The 21,576-nt window shown below is 37.5% G+C and overlaps 1 protein-coding gene across 2 annotated transcripts in view; it reads right to left on the reverse strand.

Annotated features, from left to right (window-relative positions):
• CD2AP (CD2 associated protein) overlaps window positions 1-20,911 on the reverse strand; it is an 88,473-nt gene extending 67,562 nt beyond the window's left edge. Inside the window, exons 1-2 of one of the 2 annotated variants that reach the window (XM_083357336.1) lie at window positions 20,517-20,910; window positions 7,931-8,091 (exon numbers count right to left, since the gene is read on the reverse strand). In XM_083357336.1, the coding sequence (XP_083213462.1) occupies window positions 7,931-8,091; window positions 20,517-20,520 (165 nt within the window). In that variant the 5' untranslated portion in view covers window positions 20,521-20,910. Of the gene's footprint in view, window positions 1-7,930; window positions 8,092-20,516 lie in introns of both variants that reach the window. The other variant, XM_083357337.1, reaches the window with a different exon arrangement.
• Window positions 20,912-21,576: the final 665 nt, after the last annotated feature.

Consider the following 21,576-nt stretch of genomic DNA (forward strand, 5'->3'; position numbering starts at 1 on the left):
CTATCCTATTCCAATATTTCTTTGCTTTACCACATATTCACTATAAAAGTTAAAAAGTCCTTTCTTTACATTTGCATTTCCAACATTCATTTGACATACGTTTATATGTTCTTGATAACTTATCTGGTGTTAAATACCAACAATAAATCATCTTATAAAAAATTTCTTTTAAATTGTAATTTAATGTAAATTTTAAACCTTTTGTCCACATATTCTCCCATTGTTCAAACTTCATATTATATCCAACGTTAGTTGCCCACTGAATTATACAATGCTTTACATGTTTTATAGACCTTAGCAATGATATGTTCATCACTACCACACAGTAGGATTTCCAATTTATTTTTAACAAAGTCAAACCTATGGCTCTTTTTGTTTAATTTAAATCTTTCTTTCAGCCGAAAGCATGAAAACCAGTGGCAAACAAGTCCTTTTGATTCTAGTTCTTCCTTAGACTTGAGGATAGGATTAAAATTAAAAGATATTATTTTACCATAAGTCCACCAGTCTGGCTTCACCAACATTTCTTTTCTAAAGAAAGCTTCCTTGAGGGAGGGGAGGGGGACACCTAAAGAAGCATCCTTGTAGAAAATCTTATTTTATATTTATTCCAAACTCTAAACTGTTTATGAAGATATTGATGAATACTGAGCCTAAGACAAAACCTTGGAGAACCCCACTGCTTATTTCTCTCCACGTAAATGTAGTTTCACTAAGGACTACACGTTGCGTGCGGTTTGTCAGCCAGTCACGAATCCATCTGGTGGTGATGTCTATGTATTTTATGGCAACCTCAAAGGCCTATTCAGAGTGTACAGGTAGTCCTTGACTTAGAACCACAATTGAGTTCAAAATTTCAGCTGTTTAGGCAAGAACGTTGTTCAGTAACTTTTGCCCCATTTTATGACCTGTTTTATCACAATTGTTAAATGAATCACTGAAGGTGTTAAGTTAATAACACGGTTCTTAAGTGAATAAGGATTCCCCATTGACTTGCTTGTCAGAAGGTTGCAAAAATCACATGATCTAGGACACTGAAGCCATTAGAAATATGAACCAGTTGCCAAGCAGCTGAATTGACCATGGGGGTGCTACAATGGTCATAAGTTGAAAAATGATCATAAATCACTTTTTTCAAATACAAATTACTTTTATTAGTTTTTAAAAATCCAGAACTTTCAGTAATAAATAAGAAGGAGTGATCGGTTCTCATCTTTTTGGCTAAGATCAAGTGTAGCATCACTTTTTTCAGTACTGTTGTGACACTGAATGGTCACTAAACAAATGGTTGTAAGTTGAGGATTACCTGTAAAATCAGAGGGGGGGAGAGAAACCTTCTCCTCTTTTCATTTCTTTTTTACAGTATTAGTTTTTTTCAGTTCAATAACAACCTAACTCCAGCAAAACAACATGATCCCTGTCTGAACACAAAGTGAAATCTGCAGCCTCTGGAGTGCTTCTTAGAATTCCAGGTACTGTATTCCAGTCTACTCCATTCCTTTCCATTGTATTCTGTTCTACTTCCTACTAATTTTCCATTTTTTTTGCCCCTTCATTCAATATTCCTTAGTCACTGAACATGCTCAGTTCTTTGCATTACTCTTTTGACTGCATAAACAATCTGGGTTTCCTGATAGGAAATGCTTCCTCCCATTTCAAATTATGCACAATTATTAAGCAACTGAGTATTTTGACCATATCATCATTTTTATGTATATTTTCTATCTCCAAGCTGTATAAACTTTAATGCTTAGTGGATATAAGCATATCAGGTGATGTGTATTTGTGTAATGAGGGACGGTGTGGCCTAAGGAGATCAACACACTATATCAAGGTGTGCATAATTATTAAGCAGCTTCTTTTCCTCAGGCAAAATGGGCCAAAAAGAGATTGTAAAATTCTTTCAGAAGGATGCAGCACTCTTGAACTTGCTAAGACATTAGGGCGTGATCACAAAACCATCAAACATTTTGTGGCAAACAGTCAAAAGGGTCACAAGAAACATTTTGAGAAAAAAAGATGCACATTAACTGCCAGTGATTTGAGAAGAATCACACATGAAGCTATCAGGAACCTCTTATCCTCCAGTGCTGTTACAGTATATTCCAGAACTGCAACCTACCTAGAGTGCCCAGAAGCACAAGGTGTTCAGTGCTCAAAGACATGGCCAAGGTAAGGAAGGCTGAAACCTGACCACCACTGAATAAGACACATAAGTTGAAATATAAAGGCCTTAAAGATGAAAGAATAATGACATGGCCCCCTTCCTCACTTGACCTAAACCAGGGGTAGGCAACCTTGGCTCTTTTATGACTTGTGGACTTCAACTCCCAGAATTCCTGAGCCAGCATGGCTCAGCATGGAACCCTCTCCCTTCCCCTCAGCATGGCTGGCTCAGGAATTCTGGGAGTTGAAGTCCACGAGTCATAAAAGAGCCAAGGTTGCCTTGTAGGTCCTTCTTAAATGAGAGATTTACAGTGAAGGAAAACAGTGTACCTCTTTGAACAGTGTCTGGGATGCTGTGGTTGTTGCTGCACAAAACTTTGATCGTCAACAGATCAAGAAATTGACACACTCCGTGAATGGAAGGCTTATAACTGTTATTGAAAAGAAGGGTAGCCATATTTGTCACTGATTATTTATTTATTTTGAAATATCAGATATGTTTGTTAAGTAATTTTGAGTTATTATTTTCACTTTAACACAGGGGTGTTGAACTGCTGGCCTGCGGGCCGGACAAATTATGTGGAAGCTGCGCCCATCCCATTGCTGGCAATGGCAAAACAGTCCCGATACATTGCATGACGTCATGTGACGTTGCGAGTTTTACATGTCTGCAAATAAAAGAGTGAGGTGGGCAAATTTTCATTTTTCATTTAGTTGCATGATAATTCTGCACACTAATAGTTTCCCCTATAATTGTGCACATATATTCTCCTAATAAAGCCAAAACCTCACTTTTACTTTCTTAAATATTGAGGTTTGAGGGATTGACTGAGAGCACTGTAGTTGTTCAGTAAGAAAATTAATCCTCCAAAATACAACTTACCTAATAATTGTGTCCAGTGCACACATTTCTGTGTATTATTTATATTGTTACATGACATCTAAGTCAGATTATTAAAATTAGCAATGTAACAAATAACAACCAGCAGGTTATCCTGTGCAAGCATGTAAGCAGAGAACGTTTCAGCACTTCCTCTGTATTATTTAAAGTAATATTGGTACCTATAGACTGCATCACACTTGCCAATATCACCTACATAAGTCGCTGATTCACAGTATAGATTTTATTACTTTATTAAATACCAGCAAACCCATCATCAATGCCTTTCTCCATTAGAACTCAGGAAGAAATAAAAAAATCTCTAATATAGGAATAAAAATAATTTAGAAATTGCAACATTAATTATTGTTTCAGTTACCAACAATACAATTATAAATTCCTTACCAAAAATAACAGTTTCCCAGCATACCGCAAGGAAGCTGATTTAAATAACTGGATGCAAAAGAAAATAAAGCATTCCGTTTGTTCCAAGTTCAACAACAGTTAGAACTGGTCAGTTCTTTTTTCAAGAGCTTTTATTTGAAAACACCTTAAAATTGCCTTTGCATTTAATTCAAACCAAATTTTAAAAATTTAAATGGGTGGGGGGGATTACTCCAGTATACAGTACAGTAAGTACAGTTCTGTAGGGGCACAAGAGCTGAGAAAACTGCAAATAGGCATGCTCTGTTTTGTTTTCTCCTTTCAGCAAGGCTAAAACAGAAGTAAATGCACAGTATAATCAATAAGTCAATTCTGCAGCTTAATTTTACCTTGCCAAATTCATTAAAGCCCATAAAAACTGAAGCAATATCTAAATCCATATCCCAATTAAATTATCTAAATCGAAATAAACAGTTTAAAAAAATAAACAGCTGTCTGAGCCTGAAAAAAATATATTATTTGCAGTCTTTCAGACAATGCCATGACATTACATAATTACTTAAATTATTTTAGAAATCAAAATACAATGATTTAATAATTTAACTCAGTTTAGGTAATAACTTCTAGCAAGGAAAATTTGTAAAAGAACTTACTGGCTGTAAAGACATATTTGCTTCAACACACCCAGGTGTGTGTGTTGCAGAAATTTTTACCTACTTGTTGCAGTGGCCAAAGTTCAACTATTAACTAGAGCAAATGTTTCCTGGTTTGCCTAGGCTTGTAGCAATACCTACTTATATCGGTGAAGGAAGATCAACAATTCTCCACCCCACACGAACATACATCTTATTATATTACCCGTTTGTATTCAGTGGTACAGTTCTTCTAAGAGAAGATCTGGCCATTACCCTTTTCCCAAAATACTTCTTTACATAGTTTCTTTTACAGTAGTTGGAATGCCATGTAAGAAGTTCAACAACGAAATAAAAATTGTATTTATCCAGTAAAGCCTTAAGTAAAAATTAATAATCTTGATCATCAGGAACTTTCTAATTATACTTCTCAGATCTTTTCCCATCTCTTTTCATGTAATGCAAAGATATGCTTTGTATTTCTTGCTTTTTATGTCTGTGAATTTAGGATCTGTGAATATAAAAGGATTATTAAACATATTTTTTTTAAAAAAGTTAATTCAACCAAAATGCTTGCCTAGATTTCTTTGGTCCTGCTATTTAACCTGTACTAGTATAAAAGGAATTATATATGCTGTCCTTCCTATGGGTGCTGTGTGACCCAGTCACTGCAGTTGCTAAATCATGGCTTCCATTATATGCAAACACAGGCAAAGTTGAGGCCTGCAGAGTATGCTAAAGGCACCTTCCTATACAGCATGATCAAGTGCTCCAAAGTTTTGCTATGTGCTACAAATGCACTCTATTGCCTCAAGGATGGAAAAGGACAAAAAACGGTTTTTGTGCAGCCCTGATGATCTGCCTCCTCAGTTAATAGAGGTTGCACTGCAATAACATAGATCCAGATTCACAAATGCATGCTAACTTCAACTTGGACAGATAGAAATTTGGAAGGAGTTGCAATGCTCTATTTTGGTTAAATTACTTGGTTTCATCAAGGATGTATTAGATACAAAACAGTGACAAGGCTCATGCTTTGTCCAAAACAACTTTCAAAACCCAAGAGAGACTGCAGAAATCATCAGCTAAAGCAGGCATGTCAAACTGCAGGCCCACGGGCCGGATGCATCATACTGAAACCGTGCCCAACCCATTGCCGGTAATGGGGAAAAAGTCACGATACATCGCGCAGCATCACGTGATGTTGCGAGTTTGACAGGCCTGTGCTAAAAAGTTTATGTCCTGGCCATGAATATCATTTGATCTAATAATGGAATATTTCATGGGGAAAATACTGGAATACTGAATTATTCACCTGTTTTATATTGCTGCTAACCACCCAGAGTCATTGGGAGTTGGATGGCATATACATTTAATAAATTATTATTTTTCATAATGTGCTCTTGATTCCCCCACGTTTCCCAGATTAAAATAGTCTGAGGATTCTTTTGGGGAAAAAGATATAATTACTATTAATTTAGTAATTAATAATAATTAATTTTATTTTAGATCCAGTAATAAAAACAGAATGTTGAATTTAAATGCAGTTTTATTGTATGGTTCTTCCTGTCAAAAGATCATTGGAATTTGGAAGACAGGGAGGATTCTTTGGCTAGATAAGATTGATAAATTCTGGACTTTACAGGGAAGAAGCATAGTTTTGCTTGCGAAACTTAACATTGTAATACGAAGAATTTATTTGATGTGAATTAACACCTCTAACTCAAGAGCTGCACTATTATTGGTTGGTTTCTGGGTACATTAAATGTATTGTTTATCACTTTTAAAGCTGCCTGGACATTTTTGGGATGACCTGATCTTAGTGGTGTCTGGCCATCTAATAAGATTAGGAACTGAGGGCTGAGTTTTGGTCCCCCCCCCACTCTGGAAAACAAGGGCCTTTTCTGCTGCCATCTTTCTGCTATGCAACAGCATTCCTCCTGTTGGCAGTTAGAAAGGCCATTACGGCATGGTTTTCTTCAAAAGCTATAAACGATCACTATTTTGCATGAGTTTTTTCTTGCTGTGATACCACTGATTTTTAAATTATTCATTACATTACTTTTAGGTAATGCAATGAATAATTACATTGTTATGCAGTAGTTTGCTCCTGGTTTCTCTCATTTCAATATTTCCAATATTTAGGTGAACAGGGTAACTGTATCCATATTTTGAATGCTGCATGTGCAACTAAGCCTGAATCATAAGCCATGTTTCCTAGTTTAAAACTGTGGAAGCACTAGACTTTTGAATGTTTATGAAAAGATAAATAACATTTGGAGTTATATTTCCAGATATATTTCTGGAACTGCATCTACTTGGAGGGAAGTGTGTAGTGGGGTGACCCTGGGCTTGGTTCTGGGCCCAGTGCTCTTCAACATCTTCATCAATTATTTGGATGAGGGGATAGATGGGGAACTCATCAAATTTGCAGACAACACCAAGCTGGCAGGAATACCCAACACTCCAGAAGACAGGCTTAAGATACAGGAGGATCTGGACAGACTCGAACACTGGGCACTATATAACAAAATGAAATTCAATGGTGAAAAAAGTAAGGTTCTACATTTAGGCAAGAAAAACCAAATGCACAGGTACAGTATAGATAGCACCTCACTCAATGGTAGTAACTGTGAGAGGGATCTTGGAGTCCTTATGGACAATCACTTAAATATGAGCCAGCAGTGTGCTGCAGCTGCCAAAAAAGCCAACACAGTACTAGGCTGCATAACAGAGGAATAAAATCAAGATCATGTGAAGTGTTAATACTATTTTACAATGCCTTGGTAAGGCCACACTTGGAATACTGCATCCAGTTTTGGTCACAATATAAAAAAGATGTTGAGACTCTGGAAAGAGTGCAGAGAAGAGCAACAAAGATGATTATACCCTGGAATTGGGTAATTTAATGAAAAGAAGAACGAGGGGTGACATGATAGCAGTGTTCCAATATCTCCGGGGCTGCCACAAAGAAGAGGGAGTCAAGCTATTCTCCAAAGCGTCCAAAGGCAGGACAAGAAGCAACGGATGGAAACTAATCAAGGAGAGAAGCAACCTAGAACTAAGGAGAAATTTCCTGACAGTTAGAACAATTAACCAGTGGAACAACCTGCATCCAGAAGCTGTGAATGCTCCAACACTGGAAACTTTTAAGAACAGACCGGACAGCCATTTGTCTGAAACGGTATAGGGTTTCCTGCCTGAACTAGATGATCTCCAAGGTCCCTTCCAACATCATCATCATCATTCCAGAAAATCAATTTTTAAAAAGATGTTTGCCTATCAGTGAAATAATATCTACTAGTAAAACATATTACTTTTCTTTAATACCTATCAGGGCATACTGATGTCACAATTTCCTATTAACTTTATTATACTCTATTATTTGCGATAGGAAGGCCACTGAAGGCAAGCACATATTTTTATCATGACCAAGTTGACATGAATTGAATACCTATTATTCTACTTGCAGTTCAACACACAACTAGCATCTACATATAAAAAGGATGAAGTGATTACTCACTACAGAAATATTAACAAAAGGAAATGCCACCCGCCTTAGGCATGAAAGCCAGCTAGGTGACTTTGGGTTAGTTACTCAGTCTCAGCCCAGCCTACCTCACAGGGTTATTGCTCCACGGAAAATAGGAGGAGAAAGGAGTATTAGGTATGTTCAGCCTTGAGTTATTTATAGAAATAATAAAGGCAGGATAAAAAGCACACTGAAATATCTTACGTAAATATGCTACGTCATATCATTCTTCAAATACCCTTTTCTGATTCTTTCTGATCTCTAAGCTAAACTCCCACCAATATAGATATAATAAATAAAGTTATCCAACAAATTTAATGAAGAACAAATGCTTACCTTAACAAAGTTATCAGGGAACATGCCCCTTTTCCCATTTAGTTCTCCTTCTAACCAGCCTTCTTCTTCAAGCTTTCTCACATTCCTTATGATTTCACCAGCTCGAATGGTTAGTTCATCATCATGTACAGCATCATAATTATATTCCACAACATATTCAACTGGGATAACAAAAGAAAAAGAGTCAGTTTGGTTCAATAAAACCGACAAAAATATTTTTTTAAAAAAAATGTAAGCTATAAGGTGAAAATGAACACAGGGCTTTTATACAGAACATTCAATAAGGTTGCTTTGCACAGCATATTAGCGCAAGCAAAACACTCCTTGAAGTTAAAGCAATCTTATCTTCTGGGAGTTAAATGACTGCTTCAAAAACTGCATATATATATATACAGGCACCAGATATAAAGATCATCCATAAAATGAAGTGACTATGTGTACACAGAGAACAACCTGGGGAAAGCTGCAAACTTCCCAAAGAACTTGGTTACCCTAACATTTCAAGATGGGATTGTTTAATTTATGCTAATGTACTTTGCGAAATCCCTCTTACAAATTACCCTGATCTTAGATTATGGTTGCAACTGTAAATTTAGTTGTTAAGAAACAAACAGACGTATGATTTCCTGGTTAGAATCAGACTACAACTTATTCCTAAATAAATTACCCAACACAACACACATTCAGTTGCATCTTTTTGAAACTTCAATCTATTCAAAAGGAAAAGGCCACATACCCATCTTTTCCGTTCTAAGGGATTTACTTCACAATCATAAAACTAAATCAGAATGAGGGCAGTAATTCTTCTCTTCTTGGATATCTCAAATTTTAAAAAAGCATCAAGAGACAACATAATCACTGTTGCAAAGATTGCAACGAAGCATATACAGTATAAGCAAAAGACGTTTTCCAGTCATTCTAAGTCCTTTCAACTTTTTGGGGGGATGATTGAAAATTTTCATCTCAGCCCTATCATAGCTTTTTAAAATTAAAAATATAAAAAGAAATGTTACTGTATTAATTCCTTAATGTATCCCCATATAAATTGCTTGTTAATTAGCTAGCAAACCAACTGAGGTTAGGGTACAATCTGAAAATATTTTCTGGCTGTCATGAACAAGTTATTATTATTGTTATGGTTTGTCACTCAGTCAGTCAGGTGGATTCGGCATTTTTATCCCACCTATCAAGTCCTTCCCAAGGACCCAAGGTAGATAGATGTTGTTGCCTGATGGTGTTAAAGGTATTATTGCAGGATGGAAGCTGTTCCAAGTAAAGCTACTTTTTACAATTAACTGATTGTGATTTTGTTCATACCACAACAGTGTTTTTATATGGTGCTCTAGTTATTTTGGAACTGGACACTACTTATATGGACAAGCTTGGATCAAGTATGTAATTGGAAGCAGAAGATGGGAAAATGTGATCAAGTCAGCCAGGGTGTTGTCCAGTGTAGATTGCAGTACAGACCACAAATTATTGGTGTCAGATAACTTAGAAAATTGAAAAAGTAAATATGCCAGAAAGATTTGACTTAGAAGGGTTAGACCATAAGATCAACACAAGGAACAGATTTGGTACTTTTAATTTACATGAAAGAGAACATGAGGAAGAAGGGAAGGCACAAGAAATACTATGAAGGCTGGAGACAAAAAAAAATCCCAAAATCGAAAAAAGGTTAATGTGGTTTTTATAGCAAGTTATTATAATAGCACAGGAAAGATGGAGGATAAATGCTTTCAACAGCATTTCATAATTAAGATCCCAGCACTGCAATAGCATTGTCCTGCAAATATCCAGAGAAAGCAATTTCTTGTTAAATGAAGATAAATAGGGGAACAGGAAAAAAATACCGTATTTTACGGCGTATAAGATGACTTTTTAACCCATGAAAATCATCTCAAAAGTTGGGGGGTTGTCTTATACGCCCAGTCGTCTTATACGCCGGAAAATCAGCGAGCCCAGGAAGGCACGCCCTCCCCTCTCACTGTGGAGGAAGCAGGGCAGGCTGGCGTCTGGCGGGAGCCGGCAGGGCAGTCCTGCGCACGTGCGCACTCCCCGGCTGCTAAGGAGTGCTCCTTAACAGCTGGGGAGCGTGCGCGTGCGCAGGACTGCCCTGCCGGCTCCCGCCAGACGCCAGCCTGCCCTGCTTCCTCCACAGCGAGAGGGGAGGGCGTGCCTTCCCGGGCTCGCTGATTTTCCGGCGTATAAGATGAAAAATCTTGAAAATCATCTCAAAAGTTGGGGGGTCGTCTTATACGCCCAGTCGTCTTATACGCCGGAAAATACGGTATTTCTCCTATACAACAGAACATGCCAATTTGAACAATAATTTAATTGTATATTTTCTCCCAACTTTCTTTCCAAAATTCTTCTCTCAATGGAAAAAGTCCAAATGTTCTCTTTTGAGTTAGGCATCCCTAACAGCAATTATATTTCAACTGCTTCAAGTTTATCAACAAACCAGTACTAGCTAGAATTCACAAATTCTATGAGCAAATTTTGTAACTCTATTTTTACAGCCACAAACATTCACCAGAAATATCACTAGATGGCACTAGTACTTGTGGGAAGTCACACACCCACCCCAGAGAAGAAAATATTAAAAGGGCAAAATATTATATTTCCTCATAGGATCTTGAAGAGGCAGAAAAGCATGCCCAGTTTTTCTTCATAGCCCCAAGTTTCCCTCCCCCAAGCAGAAACCAGCTCTGTAGAAATGCAGATGTAATATCCATTCAGGAAGGTTGGAGCCCTCCAGCTAGAAGCTCAGAAATACAAAGACACCTAAAATCTGCATACCCCACTCAAACTCTAGGACAGGACATAATAGGATTAACCCACAGATGCCAAAGGGGCACACTCGGACTCAGGTCAAAGTACATGACACAGGAAATACAAAGTCTCAAACTCCAAACAAAAGCCCAAAAGGATATAAAACCCACTCCCTACTACATGTGCACTCTCTTTTCTTCCAGAGCCATCTTTCTGTCTGTTTCTCCTCTTCAAAAAACTACAACCTTCTTTCTAAAGCAGTCGCCATGTTGTTTATTCCCGGCTTGGACTGGTCCGTGATGAAGACTTTTCCTTCAACATACTCATTTAACCTAATTTTTGAAAACAGATTCTTAAGTACCAAATTTTTGCAATATTTCTGTTGTGTGAATTCTTCTAAGATTTCAGCCAAATTAGTTCTTTGTCTAAAATATTTTTTAAAAAATAGTATTTTAGACAAAGTATTTTGGGCTATTTCTCCTATTCAAAATTATCAAAGTCACCTGTTTGAAAAGCTTGCTAATCCCTGCTAAAATCCCTCAAGTATTAACAAGTACTTGAAAAGTCAAGCGTCTCTCTCTACTCTCCACTCACTCACTATCTGCTATTGAAGAAAACACGCAAGGGAAAAGAAGAATTAGTTCTTAATAATTTTTGCACATTCCTACCTTTATGGAAATCTGTTAAGTGTAAATTATTGTACAAAACTGATCCCTTCTTCTCCTTCATATTACGTGTACTACCGTAATATATTTAATTGCATTAAAAATATGTCTAGATGGAATTTACCAAATTATTTTAAAAGACATATATTGAATGTTGGAAAGGTTCTGAGAGTCACGCTATGACTACTTCCTTTATATGATACTGGTGCTGAATATCACATCACAAAACATCTTTTATGTTAACTCCTGTGCTGTTAACACATCCAAATGATCTTAAAAGTTATCTATTCTAGCCGCTGATCTCCGTGTTTCTAGTACTGCTTTTCTATTGTGCTCAAAATTGATCAGTGCATAAAAAAACTGCTTTTTCAGTTATGAGTTATACTGGATATAATTTCTTAGGAAATGAAGAAACCACAGCACTGGTGTAAGCTTATTGACTGATATAACTTTTGCCACTAGGAAAATATTGCCCTGTGTAAGTTTGGAGCCCATCACAGTGCTTGCAGAGAACGCCTAAGAAGAAAGCTACAACTCCTTATCATATAAACATGAGACTTCACTACTCAATTCTACAGATTTGTATATCAGTAAAATAAAAGTTATCATTGGTAGCTACTTCTGTTCCAAATCATATCCTTAGAACTATCCTGTCTATGTTCCAAAGGTGCTTTTTCAAGAGGCAACTAGACTTTCTTGTTTTTCTTTAAAGATGTTTCACATCCGAGCTGAAGAAGCTTCTTGGATGAGAAGCAAAATGTCTTTAAAAAAAACAAGAAAGTCCAGTTGCCTCTTGAAAAATCACCTTTGGGACACCATGACCTGGATGACTGATGACTGTGAATATCCCTAGACATTTCCTGTCTATGGAAGTCAATAATCAACGAGTTAATTTTAGTTGTCTTTGAGCATCTGCCATTTTTTCTACCACATAAAAGGCCACAAACATTTATGCATAGGCCACTGCTTCCTGTTCAAGTAACAAGCAATGTTTAAAAAGAAAAAAAGGAAGTGTCCAAGAATTTTATATAAATATGGATTTTTCCTACTTAAAAAACAGAAACACAATTTTAAAATACAACCAAAGTTTATTCCTAAAACTTGCATGGTAATACAGAATGCTAATCCTATAGTAGTCAACATCTGGCATAAGGATGATCAAGCAGAAATACTGGTATTCACGTGTTCCTGCTTATTTAATATGCACTATGTTATACTATTTTGCAAAATGTTGTCAAAATAAAACTAACTCTACTTGAGTTATCTAATAGAAAAGCCATCAACAGAGCTAAAATCCCTCTACACTGAATTTGAATTATTCATAAAAGTATGCCATTGGAACAATCTAGAATTAAACCAAAGTTTGGGAAATCATGGGTAGGAAGCAGCAGCATGGGTATAGAAGTGAAGTGATAACATTAATAATCATTTAAAACCAAGAGCCAGAACCAATCCACGATCCTTGAAAGAAAGAAAAATATACAAATAGTATACAAAGTTTGATGGATGAAAATTCCTCCCTTACATTAATTGAAGTAATTATTTATTCACTGGCAGTAATGTAAAGTATTTCTGCCATAGAGTTAGTGCCACATCTTGAGATTACATGAAATAATATTGCCCAAGAAACTTGACAAAGTGCCTGACAATCTGTAATTTTTTTTCAAGCTCCTCCACCCTATTCCAAAATTACTGTTAATACTGCACTGCATGCTATCTGTATTTAGTCAGAAGCAATTTCCACTGTTCCCTACGCGAACTGCCCTGTAGAAAATAAGTGAGCCTTTTACATTTCTAATGTGTATCCCAAGGCTGAAACGTTTATTTAATTTTGAATTAGCTAGTAAATTTCCACAATATGAATTGAAGTATATATAATTTGCTTGTTGAAAGTATTACCGGTAATAGCCTGAAATACGCATTGTAAGATAACCAAGTAACACTGCTGGTTGGAATGTGCTTGCTTACCTACTACTCCCAAAATGATGCCAGGCTCCCTGCTACTTCAACACGACAACATTTATAGCACCCAGACAGACAATAACACAATTTGGCTATCTTTGGCCAGAGAGACTGTCCCTGCTTAGAATGACAACAGCATTCATTATAAGAAGAATTATCACCAATTTTTCAAAAACTTACCTACAATATAACATGTCAGATTTCTCCAGAAAAAGAATGAATTCAAATATCAATATTAGGAGGATGAGGAAATGACTTCTGCTACATCCAGTGTACAAAACTGTACTTAGTTTTCCTGGAGTAAACTAGTAATTTCAAAAAACACAGCTTCAAATTTTTCATTTTTAAGATTTATCACTGCATAAAAACATCAATATTATAAATAAGAGATTTAGTAATATATAAGACCTAGCAGTGTATTGGAAAAGCAAATATACGGTAGTTTATAGTTTGAAACAATGGTCAGTTGACTGTAGACAGGACTGTATATGATTTGTTCTGTTTGGGTACAAAAATTTATGTGAGAACTGTAATATTCTACCTCTTGGGGAAGCAAAGATGTGCTTGAAAATGTGCACCCAATGCTTCAAATACAACAGAATCTAGGAGGACTTCAGTGCATCATAATCACTCCTCTTAGGTATGCAAATAAATAATAAAATGAAATAGCATGAGATCTTGTGCAAGAGTATGAAAATATTGTGGTTTCTTCATCCTTATATATAAAACTATAGCCTTCTTCTGAGATTTCTGCCATTAAAAAAAATTAATGTTCATATATTTAATGTTGGAATGCCATGGATACCAGCTAGGATTTTATATTGCTGACCCTTGCAAGTAACATAAATGGCAAGTAACTTGTTATATTCTATTCATTAATTAAAGCCCTACATTTTCTATTTTGAAGAGCTAGTTTCTTAACAATAAGAAGAGAACACAGAATCCATTTCCATTATCCAGTCATGTAACAGGTACATAGTTAAAAAAATCTGGACATCTGTAAGTATTTAACCTTGTCAATATCATATATTATTGTGCATATATATCCTTAGAACAAAATTACTTTAGAGCACAGCAAGAACTTATGTTTTAATAAAGTATTATTCTCATTGCATCTCCAAAGACATGATTTACTCATTCTTCTTTTATATAAATATAATGGCCCAATAAATGTGAAAGTTTTGTTATGATATTAAGTCTCCTACTGTGTAAAATAAATGGCATCTCCTATTCTATTCCATTCTTTAAAATTTGCTTATCAAATTTATGTATATTGCCTGTCAGTCAGTCAGTTAAAAAACTATTTTGGGCAGTGTACAACAATAAATAAAAACAACAAATATTAATTCTGCTCTTTTTTATGTCAAGAGAATCTAGTGATCACTTCTAATAAATTAGATGTCTTTAAAATTTTAAATGCCACTGGTCCAAACTGAAATGTTACAATACAATGTTAAAATACAGTAGAGTATTATCATTGGGTTGCAACGAAAGTTATTTTTCCATTAACAAAGAAAATGGTACCATTAGCATCCAACAGTTGTCCTAAAATAAAACCCACATCTAGACTTGAAAAAAAAATGCTATCTATTTTATGCTACATCACATAAAGAGACAGGAATAATTGTGGTAGTAATTCCTGGACAATCTAACCCTAATATTCTATTGATTTGTTTGAAAGTATCAAGGACTAAGACTGACACAGCCCATATTAATGTTTCCAGAAACAAATTGTCCAGACTTTATTTACATCCATTTTATGGAATTTTTATACTTTTATATAGGTAGTCCTTGACATACAATAATTCATTTAGTGATCGTTCAAAGTTACAACAGCACTGAAAAAAGTGACTTATGACCATTTTTCACAGTTACGACCTTAGCAGCATCCCCATGAACATGGGATCAAAATTCAGATGCTTGGTAACTGGTTCATATTTATGACTGTTGCTGTACTCTAAGGTCACGTGATCCCCTTTTGCAACCTTCTGACAAGCAAAGTCAATGAGGAAGCCAGATTCACTTAACAACCAGGTTACTAACTTATCAACTGCAGTGATTCACTTAACAACTATGGCAAGAAAGGTCGTAAAATGGGGCAAAACTCACAACAAATGTCTTACTTAACAACAGAAATTTTAGGCTCAATTGTGGCCACAAGTCAAGAACTACCTGTATAACAAACATCTAAGCATCTATGAAGAGTGGGAACAGAAATATTTTTTCCCTGATTTTCTAATAAAGCTAAGAAAGGTTCTCATTTCAAATCAATCATTTTCCATTAGGATAGCTCCTTGATAAGCCTGGTTTTAATACTAAATATGGCCAAATCCAACTCACACACTTTGCTCTTTCCTCTGTTATTCTATTGAAATCAATGAATCCATTCATTTTTATACTAATTTCCTCCGCACAAAATACAGTTAAGTACTTGCAAATGTATTTCTATTAAAACCAGTTAATATTACCAACCGCCTAAAGGTTTTGTGTCAACTGTCTAAAACTCCAGAAACTAAATAAAGAATAATTTCTCATATTATTTTTGGGATACTATTTTTTTTAAATTAAAACCTTCAAACTTTGAAAGAGAATATTTAAAATAAGGTTCTAAAATTCTGGCATCTGACTATTCTAGTCTTATTTTCACTATTACCAGGGCTTTTTTGTCATAGAATGCTCAGAATGGAGTTCTGGCACCTTTTTTGAATGGAACATTGTAGGGTAGGCAAGGCGGGTTGTATGACATGTGTGAGTTCCGGCACCTTTTTCTTTTACAAAAAAAGCACTGACTGTTACTAATGTATATTTTGCATTTCCTGATGAAGATAGCACACCGCTGAATGCAAAGGAGCTCTCAACCCTGCTAAAGAAACAAGGGAACATATTAGATAAAAGCATGCACAGAAACAGGAAAAGCAGGAAATGAAATGTAGATAGGGAAGAGATGTAAAACAGTTTTAAAAACTTCCCTCTCAACTGTAAGATGGCAGGGATACAACAAGCCTAGACTATAGGAAAAATCCTGATATCTGATTATTGGCCAAATATTGAAGCTCTTAAATCTACTTCTGATCCTTTTGCTGTTTCTGAGCTGCAATATAGTTCACACTCTTGATGGAGGCAGTGGAAACTGGATCTCACTTATGCCCCACATCAAATATTGTCCAGACAGGAAAGGAAAATAACTGCACAGTAGCAATATGAATTTTATATTCTTCTAGTACAGACTTTTTATTATTCTGGTTTGTAGTAACTATTATGGCAATTTTGGCTATGGTCGTGATTCCCCCCTGGATTCTTCATTATGTGAAGTTTTTTAAAATATGTTTTACACTATATTTGGATATAATAAAGTTAAGTTTCAAATTTCACTGCCAATGAATATGAAACGGGTGACTGATGTTACCCAATAGAAGCGCATCTCTGAAATCTAAAACTGGCACGGCCTTACACATTTTTCCCCACACTGTGTTCTATCTATGACATACTAAGATTCCATGAGAACCTGAAAAATTAGGAACAAAATAAATAATTAAAATGTAAACAATTTTCTATCACCAGAACTTTATATAAACATGGCCAACATGGCTGCAGAACTTGCTAGATTAAAAAAAATAATCCCAGAACTCTTGATGATTACTCATATTTAAGGACTGGAATTGTTCAATGCTAATGATGATACAAGTAGTCCTTGACTTACAACAGTTCATTTAGTGACCGAAGTGACAATGGCACTGGAAAAAGTGACTTATGACCACTTTTCACACTTATGACTATTGCAGCACCCCCATGGTCACATGATCAAAATTTAAATGCCTAGCATTCATATTTATGACATTTGCAGTGTCCTGGGGTCATGTGATCACCTTCTGCAACCTTCTTACAAGCAAAATAAATGGGAAAAGCAGATTCACTGAACAACCAGGTTACTAACTGAACAACTGTAATGATTCACTTAACAACTGTGGCAAAAAAAACTGGTAGAATGGGGCAAAAGTCACTTAAGAACTATCTCGCTTAACAGAAATTTGGGCTTCAATTGTGGTTGTAAGTCAAGGACTACCTGTACATGAAACTGATTACAGAAATAGTTCAGGAACTGCAGTTAACATTTTAGTGACTACACTGCATTGGGATTGCCTATAATGTCCTATTAAGCCAATGTCTATATACACTTGTCTGTATTTTGGGGATCAGAACCCATTTTGATATTCTCTGTGTAGATAGCAAGAAACAAGTCTAAACACTGGTGGTGATACCACAGTTCTTGAACATTCTCCTGTATACCTTCCTTCAGGCATTCCTTTTGGCATATTTACAGAGGAGGTTAACCTATTTTGCAAATCCAGTGTTTTTTCTCTTAATGTTCTAAGTCAGTGATGGTGAGCCTTTTAGAGACCAAGTGCCCAAACTGCAACCCAAAACACACTTATGTATCCTCATCTGCTGTGTGGGCGTGGCCCATTGGGTGGGGGCCCATTGGATTGGCATGGCATTAAAAAGCCCAACACATTCATCAAAAATTCTAAATGGCCATCTGAAAGGTTCCAGTGAAAATTCATGAAAATAGTAGCCCTGTATCCCACCAGGGTTAATATTCTAGGAGTGGTTTTGCATAAGATCTGTGACATAGAGCAAATGTATCTTGCTTCCTTAAAACCAGTAACAAGAGAATTGTAAAATGTATACTCACATAACACTTGAAAGATGAAAGATCACCACTATCCCACACCACCTATCCTAGCTTTTGTCCCAGAGGGCAAAGGATTTACCTAGTTATTTCCTCAACTTTTATGTTAAGTATACTGATAACTTTCTTATCAAATTTATCAATTCATGCTATTAAGAATAAGCAGGAGCCTTTTCAAAATATTATAGTCTATGTAAAATGAACAGTGTTTTTCATTTTATGTTCTATCAAAATAATGATCATGTTTAAGATACTGAAGAAAGTGTAATAGCAAGATGTTACTTAGTTTCAAATAAGACAGGATAAGTTAATTTTCAGACCAAACAAGCTTACATGCCTTTTGAAAGCATTTCCACATCAGTATATATTTACAGAATGTTTTCCTTTGCATGTAGGCAAGCATATATATTGAACTCCATCTAATTATACAGAATATTATCACAAGAATGATCACGATGGAGGATTTGGCTTGTCTGAACCAGGTATCTTAGCCATAAACGGACTGTAACACCAGGCAGCCTATTCCCTATGTGGGAATACTTTTGGATTAGAACTTCTCTTGTCTTCGCAAGTAATACATACAATAGGCATCAAGAAGTACACTGAATATTATATGAGAAACTAGCTAAAATATGTGTGCATTATTAGAGAATATATTTGCATGCAAAGAAAAAATTTCAAGAAACAGCATATAACTAAGCATTTACACATTTAACACTATATTTGTTGCACTAAACAAATATTTATAGCATTTATCATTAAAAAATTGGTTTTGCTTCACCAATACCAATTTATAAACAGTCACATTTAAAGTGAAATTTGTAGGCAACCACATGTCATTCCTAACTGGGAATAAAACAACCCTTCAGGAAATATTATCAAGCAACATTACATAATTTTTCCAGAGAAAACAACTGTTGAAGTAGACCTGAAGCAATTACTAATTAATAACAAAAGCAGGTTTTAGGTTTTAGCAACCACTACCACTTCCTTCAATTACAACTGTCAGTTTTTTTATATAGCAATAAATCAAGTACTTTTGTTTTCAAAAAATATCCAGATTCTCCTTTAAATATACTGTATCTTCCATTCTTCATTAAGTAAAAATATCTACATAGAATTTTACTTGCCACAAATAAAAATCAAGTTACAAATCCATCTGATCCGTTACAGATCTTCCTAGAGATCCAATATTCTTGTTTCAGACATGTATCATTTTTGTTTTTATCAACTGTGAAATGCATGCACTACTTAGCAACTATAGTGTATATTCCTCAGCATGGAGAGGGGAGGTGCTATATTTCTGGCAATGGATTTATTTATCTCCACAACTAATACACCAAATACTCAGGAATAGTCACACTAGATAAACTGGATTTATTGTACAGTATTTCTAAAGAAGCATATATATTTTCAGGCTGTATATGCCTTGCAGAAAAAAAATAGCAATCCCTTTTCACTTTATTTTAAAGAAACTGACACAAAAAACCAATACATAAAAGCACATCAGCCATACAACCTATCATAACACTTATCCGCGTAGCACAGAAGTAAGGCAAATGTACATAATGTCTCAAATGTAATCCAACAAAAATCAATCATAGCGCCTTGCAAAACAGCAGCAGATTTTCACTAGTCCAAACACGCTTCCACATGAAACAAAAAAGCAGGCCATAACATTAACTGCACCTTCACCTGAATAAATGAGTTTCCTTTCCCATCACTTTCCAAGGTAAAAAAAAAAAAAAGAAAAAAGTCGACAGCAGTCAGTAGGATACAAAAGTTCCTACCTATTTTCTAAATACAGGAAAAAGTTTAGAAGAACCAGTAAGTCAGCGACGTTTTCCAGCCTTAAATTGGCAGGAAGCCCATTCAAGCTTCCTGTCCGGTATCCTACCTGTTCGCGTAATTCTGACTAATTGGATACTCTGGAGCAGGGGTCTTCAAACTTGGCCCTTTTATGACTTGTGGACTTCAACTCCCAGAATTCCTCAGCCAGCAAAGCTGGCTGAGGAATTCTGGGAGTTGAAGTCCACAAGTCATAAAAGGGCCAAGTTTGAAGACCCCTGCTCTGGAGTCTTCCAGGATGAGAAAATATGCGACTGAGCCAGCGTTAGCGCCCAAGGACTAGTTGCAACCTTTGATGCCGGAGGAGGGGTGAACCGCAAAAAAAGCTACTTTCCCCCATCTTATTTGGGTCTGGCTCGGGGGAAAAGAGCGAAACCAGCCAAGAATGCCCAACCGGGGGAGGAAGGGGGGGGAGACCAGCCTAAGATTTTTAGGGAGCGCCGGGAGGGGTTCCTGCCCCCCCCCACTCCGCCGCCAGTCCCGAGTGAGGGCTGCGGAGGGACGAACCGTCTTGCGAGGCGTTTGTTCTCCGCTCCCAGCAGGAAACGAAGCAGACTCCTGGGGCGGCCCCCGCCCCAAAAGCCAGGAAGGAAAGGTCATTCCATCGGAGCAATTGGGGTGAAGGCTCCCTCCTCTCCCGCCTTACCCATGCTGTGCGAGCCCAGCTGGGCTGCAGCCCCGCCGCCGCCGCCGCTGCTTCCTTAGCCTTCCGGGCCTGACGCTCTAGCAGCCGCCAAACTCAGGCCGGACTCCGCAGCTCCCCATCGGCGCTCCCACCACGCGACTCGGGAAAAGGAGAAGTCGGGCTCGCTCCGTGGCGGCGGCGGCGGCGGCGGGAGCAGCCCGCCAAATCTGCGCCGTCCTCAGCGCTCGCGTGCGGTCTGGTCCGGGTCTGCTCGTGCTTCCTCTTCCTTGCGTCCCGCCCGCCCGCCAGACACGGGTATAGGGGCCGGCCTGGGGGCGACAAATCCCGCGAGACCTCGGCGGGCCCGCTTCCCTTCCCTCCCGTAGCGCCGGGCAGCGCTGCCAGCTGCCTGCGGTTGCCAGGTGCGGGCGGTGCCGGCTGCTCCTCCCGCACTGGGGAAGCCGCGCCGCCTCCGCGAGGAGGGACAACGGGAGGCCGTTCTTGGCGCGCTTCGCGTGTCCCGGCCTTTCCATTGGAATCTCTTCAGTATTCCAGGGAAAACAAGACGGGGAAGCGGACGCCCAAGGGTGAAGCGCCGCTAATCCTGGGGGCCCGGGGTCAACTTTGTACCCGGCCTTTCAGCACGTTAAGGCTCAACGTAACTTTATAAAGAGGAGCCCTATCGGGCAGAAGGAGCCTGGTGCGAGGGATGTTTTTGAGAGGCTACAGGCGTCCTCCGGTGAAACGGTCCGCATGGGGAAAGAGCGTGGAGCTCCCGTACGGGTTTTATGAGACAGCCCCACGTGCGTGGGAGGCTTCCTGTTAAAAGGGAAGATGTAGCCCACGAGGGGAAAGAAGTGTGTCTCTGGAGACCCGGGTGGGCTGGTTGGAACTAAAACTCCCGACCTGTTATCAGCTGTCTCCTACTTGCTTAGAAAACAGCACTTAAGCTTGCTTAGTAGACAAAATGGGATAACCCTCTTCTGAGGGCCTTTAGTGTGTGTGGATGGATAGACGCAGGAAGTTAATGTTTTGGGCAGGCACGGTAAATAACAGGATCCCTGCCTACTCTGTCATTCTT

Source organism: Vipera ursinii (assembly GCF_947247035.1).
Source record: "Vipera ursinii genome assembly, chromosome: 1".
NCBI lineage: Eukaryota > Metazoa > Chordata > Lepidosauria > Squamata > Viperidae > Vipera > Vipera ursinii.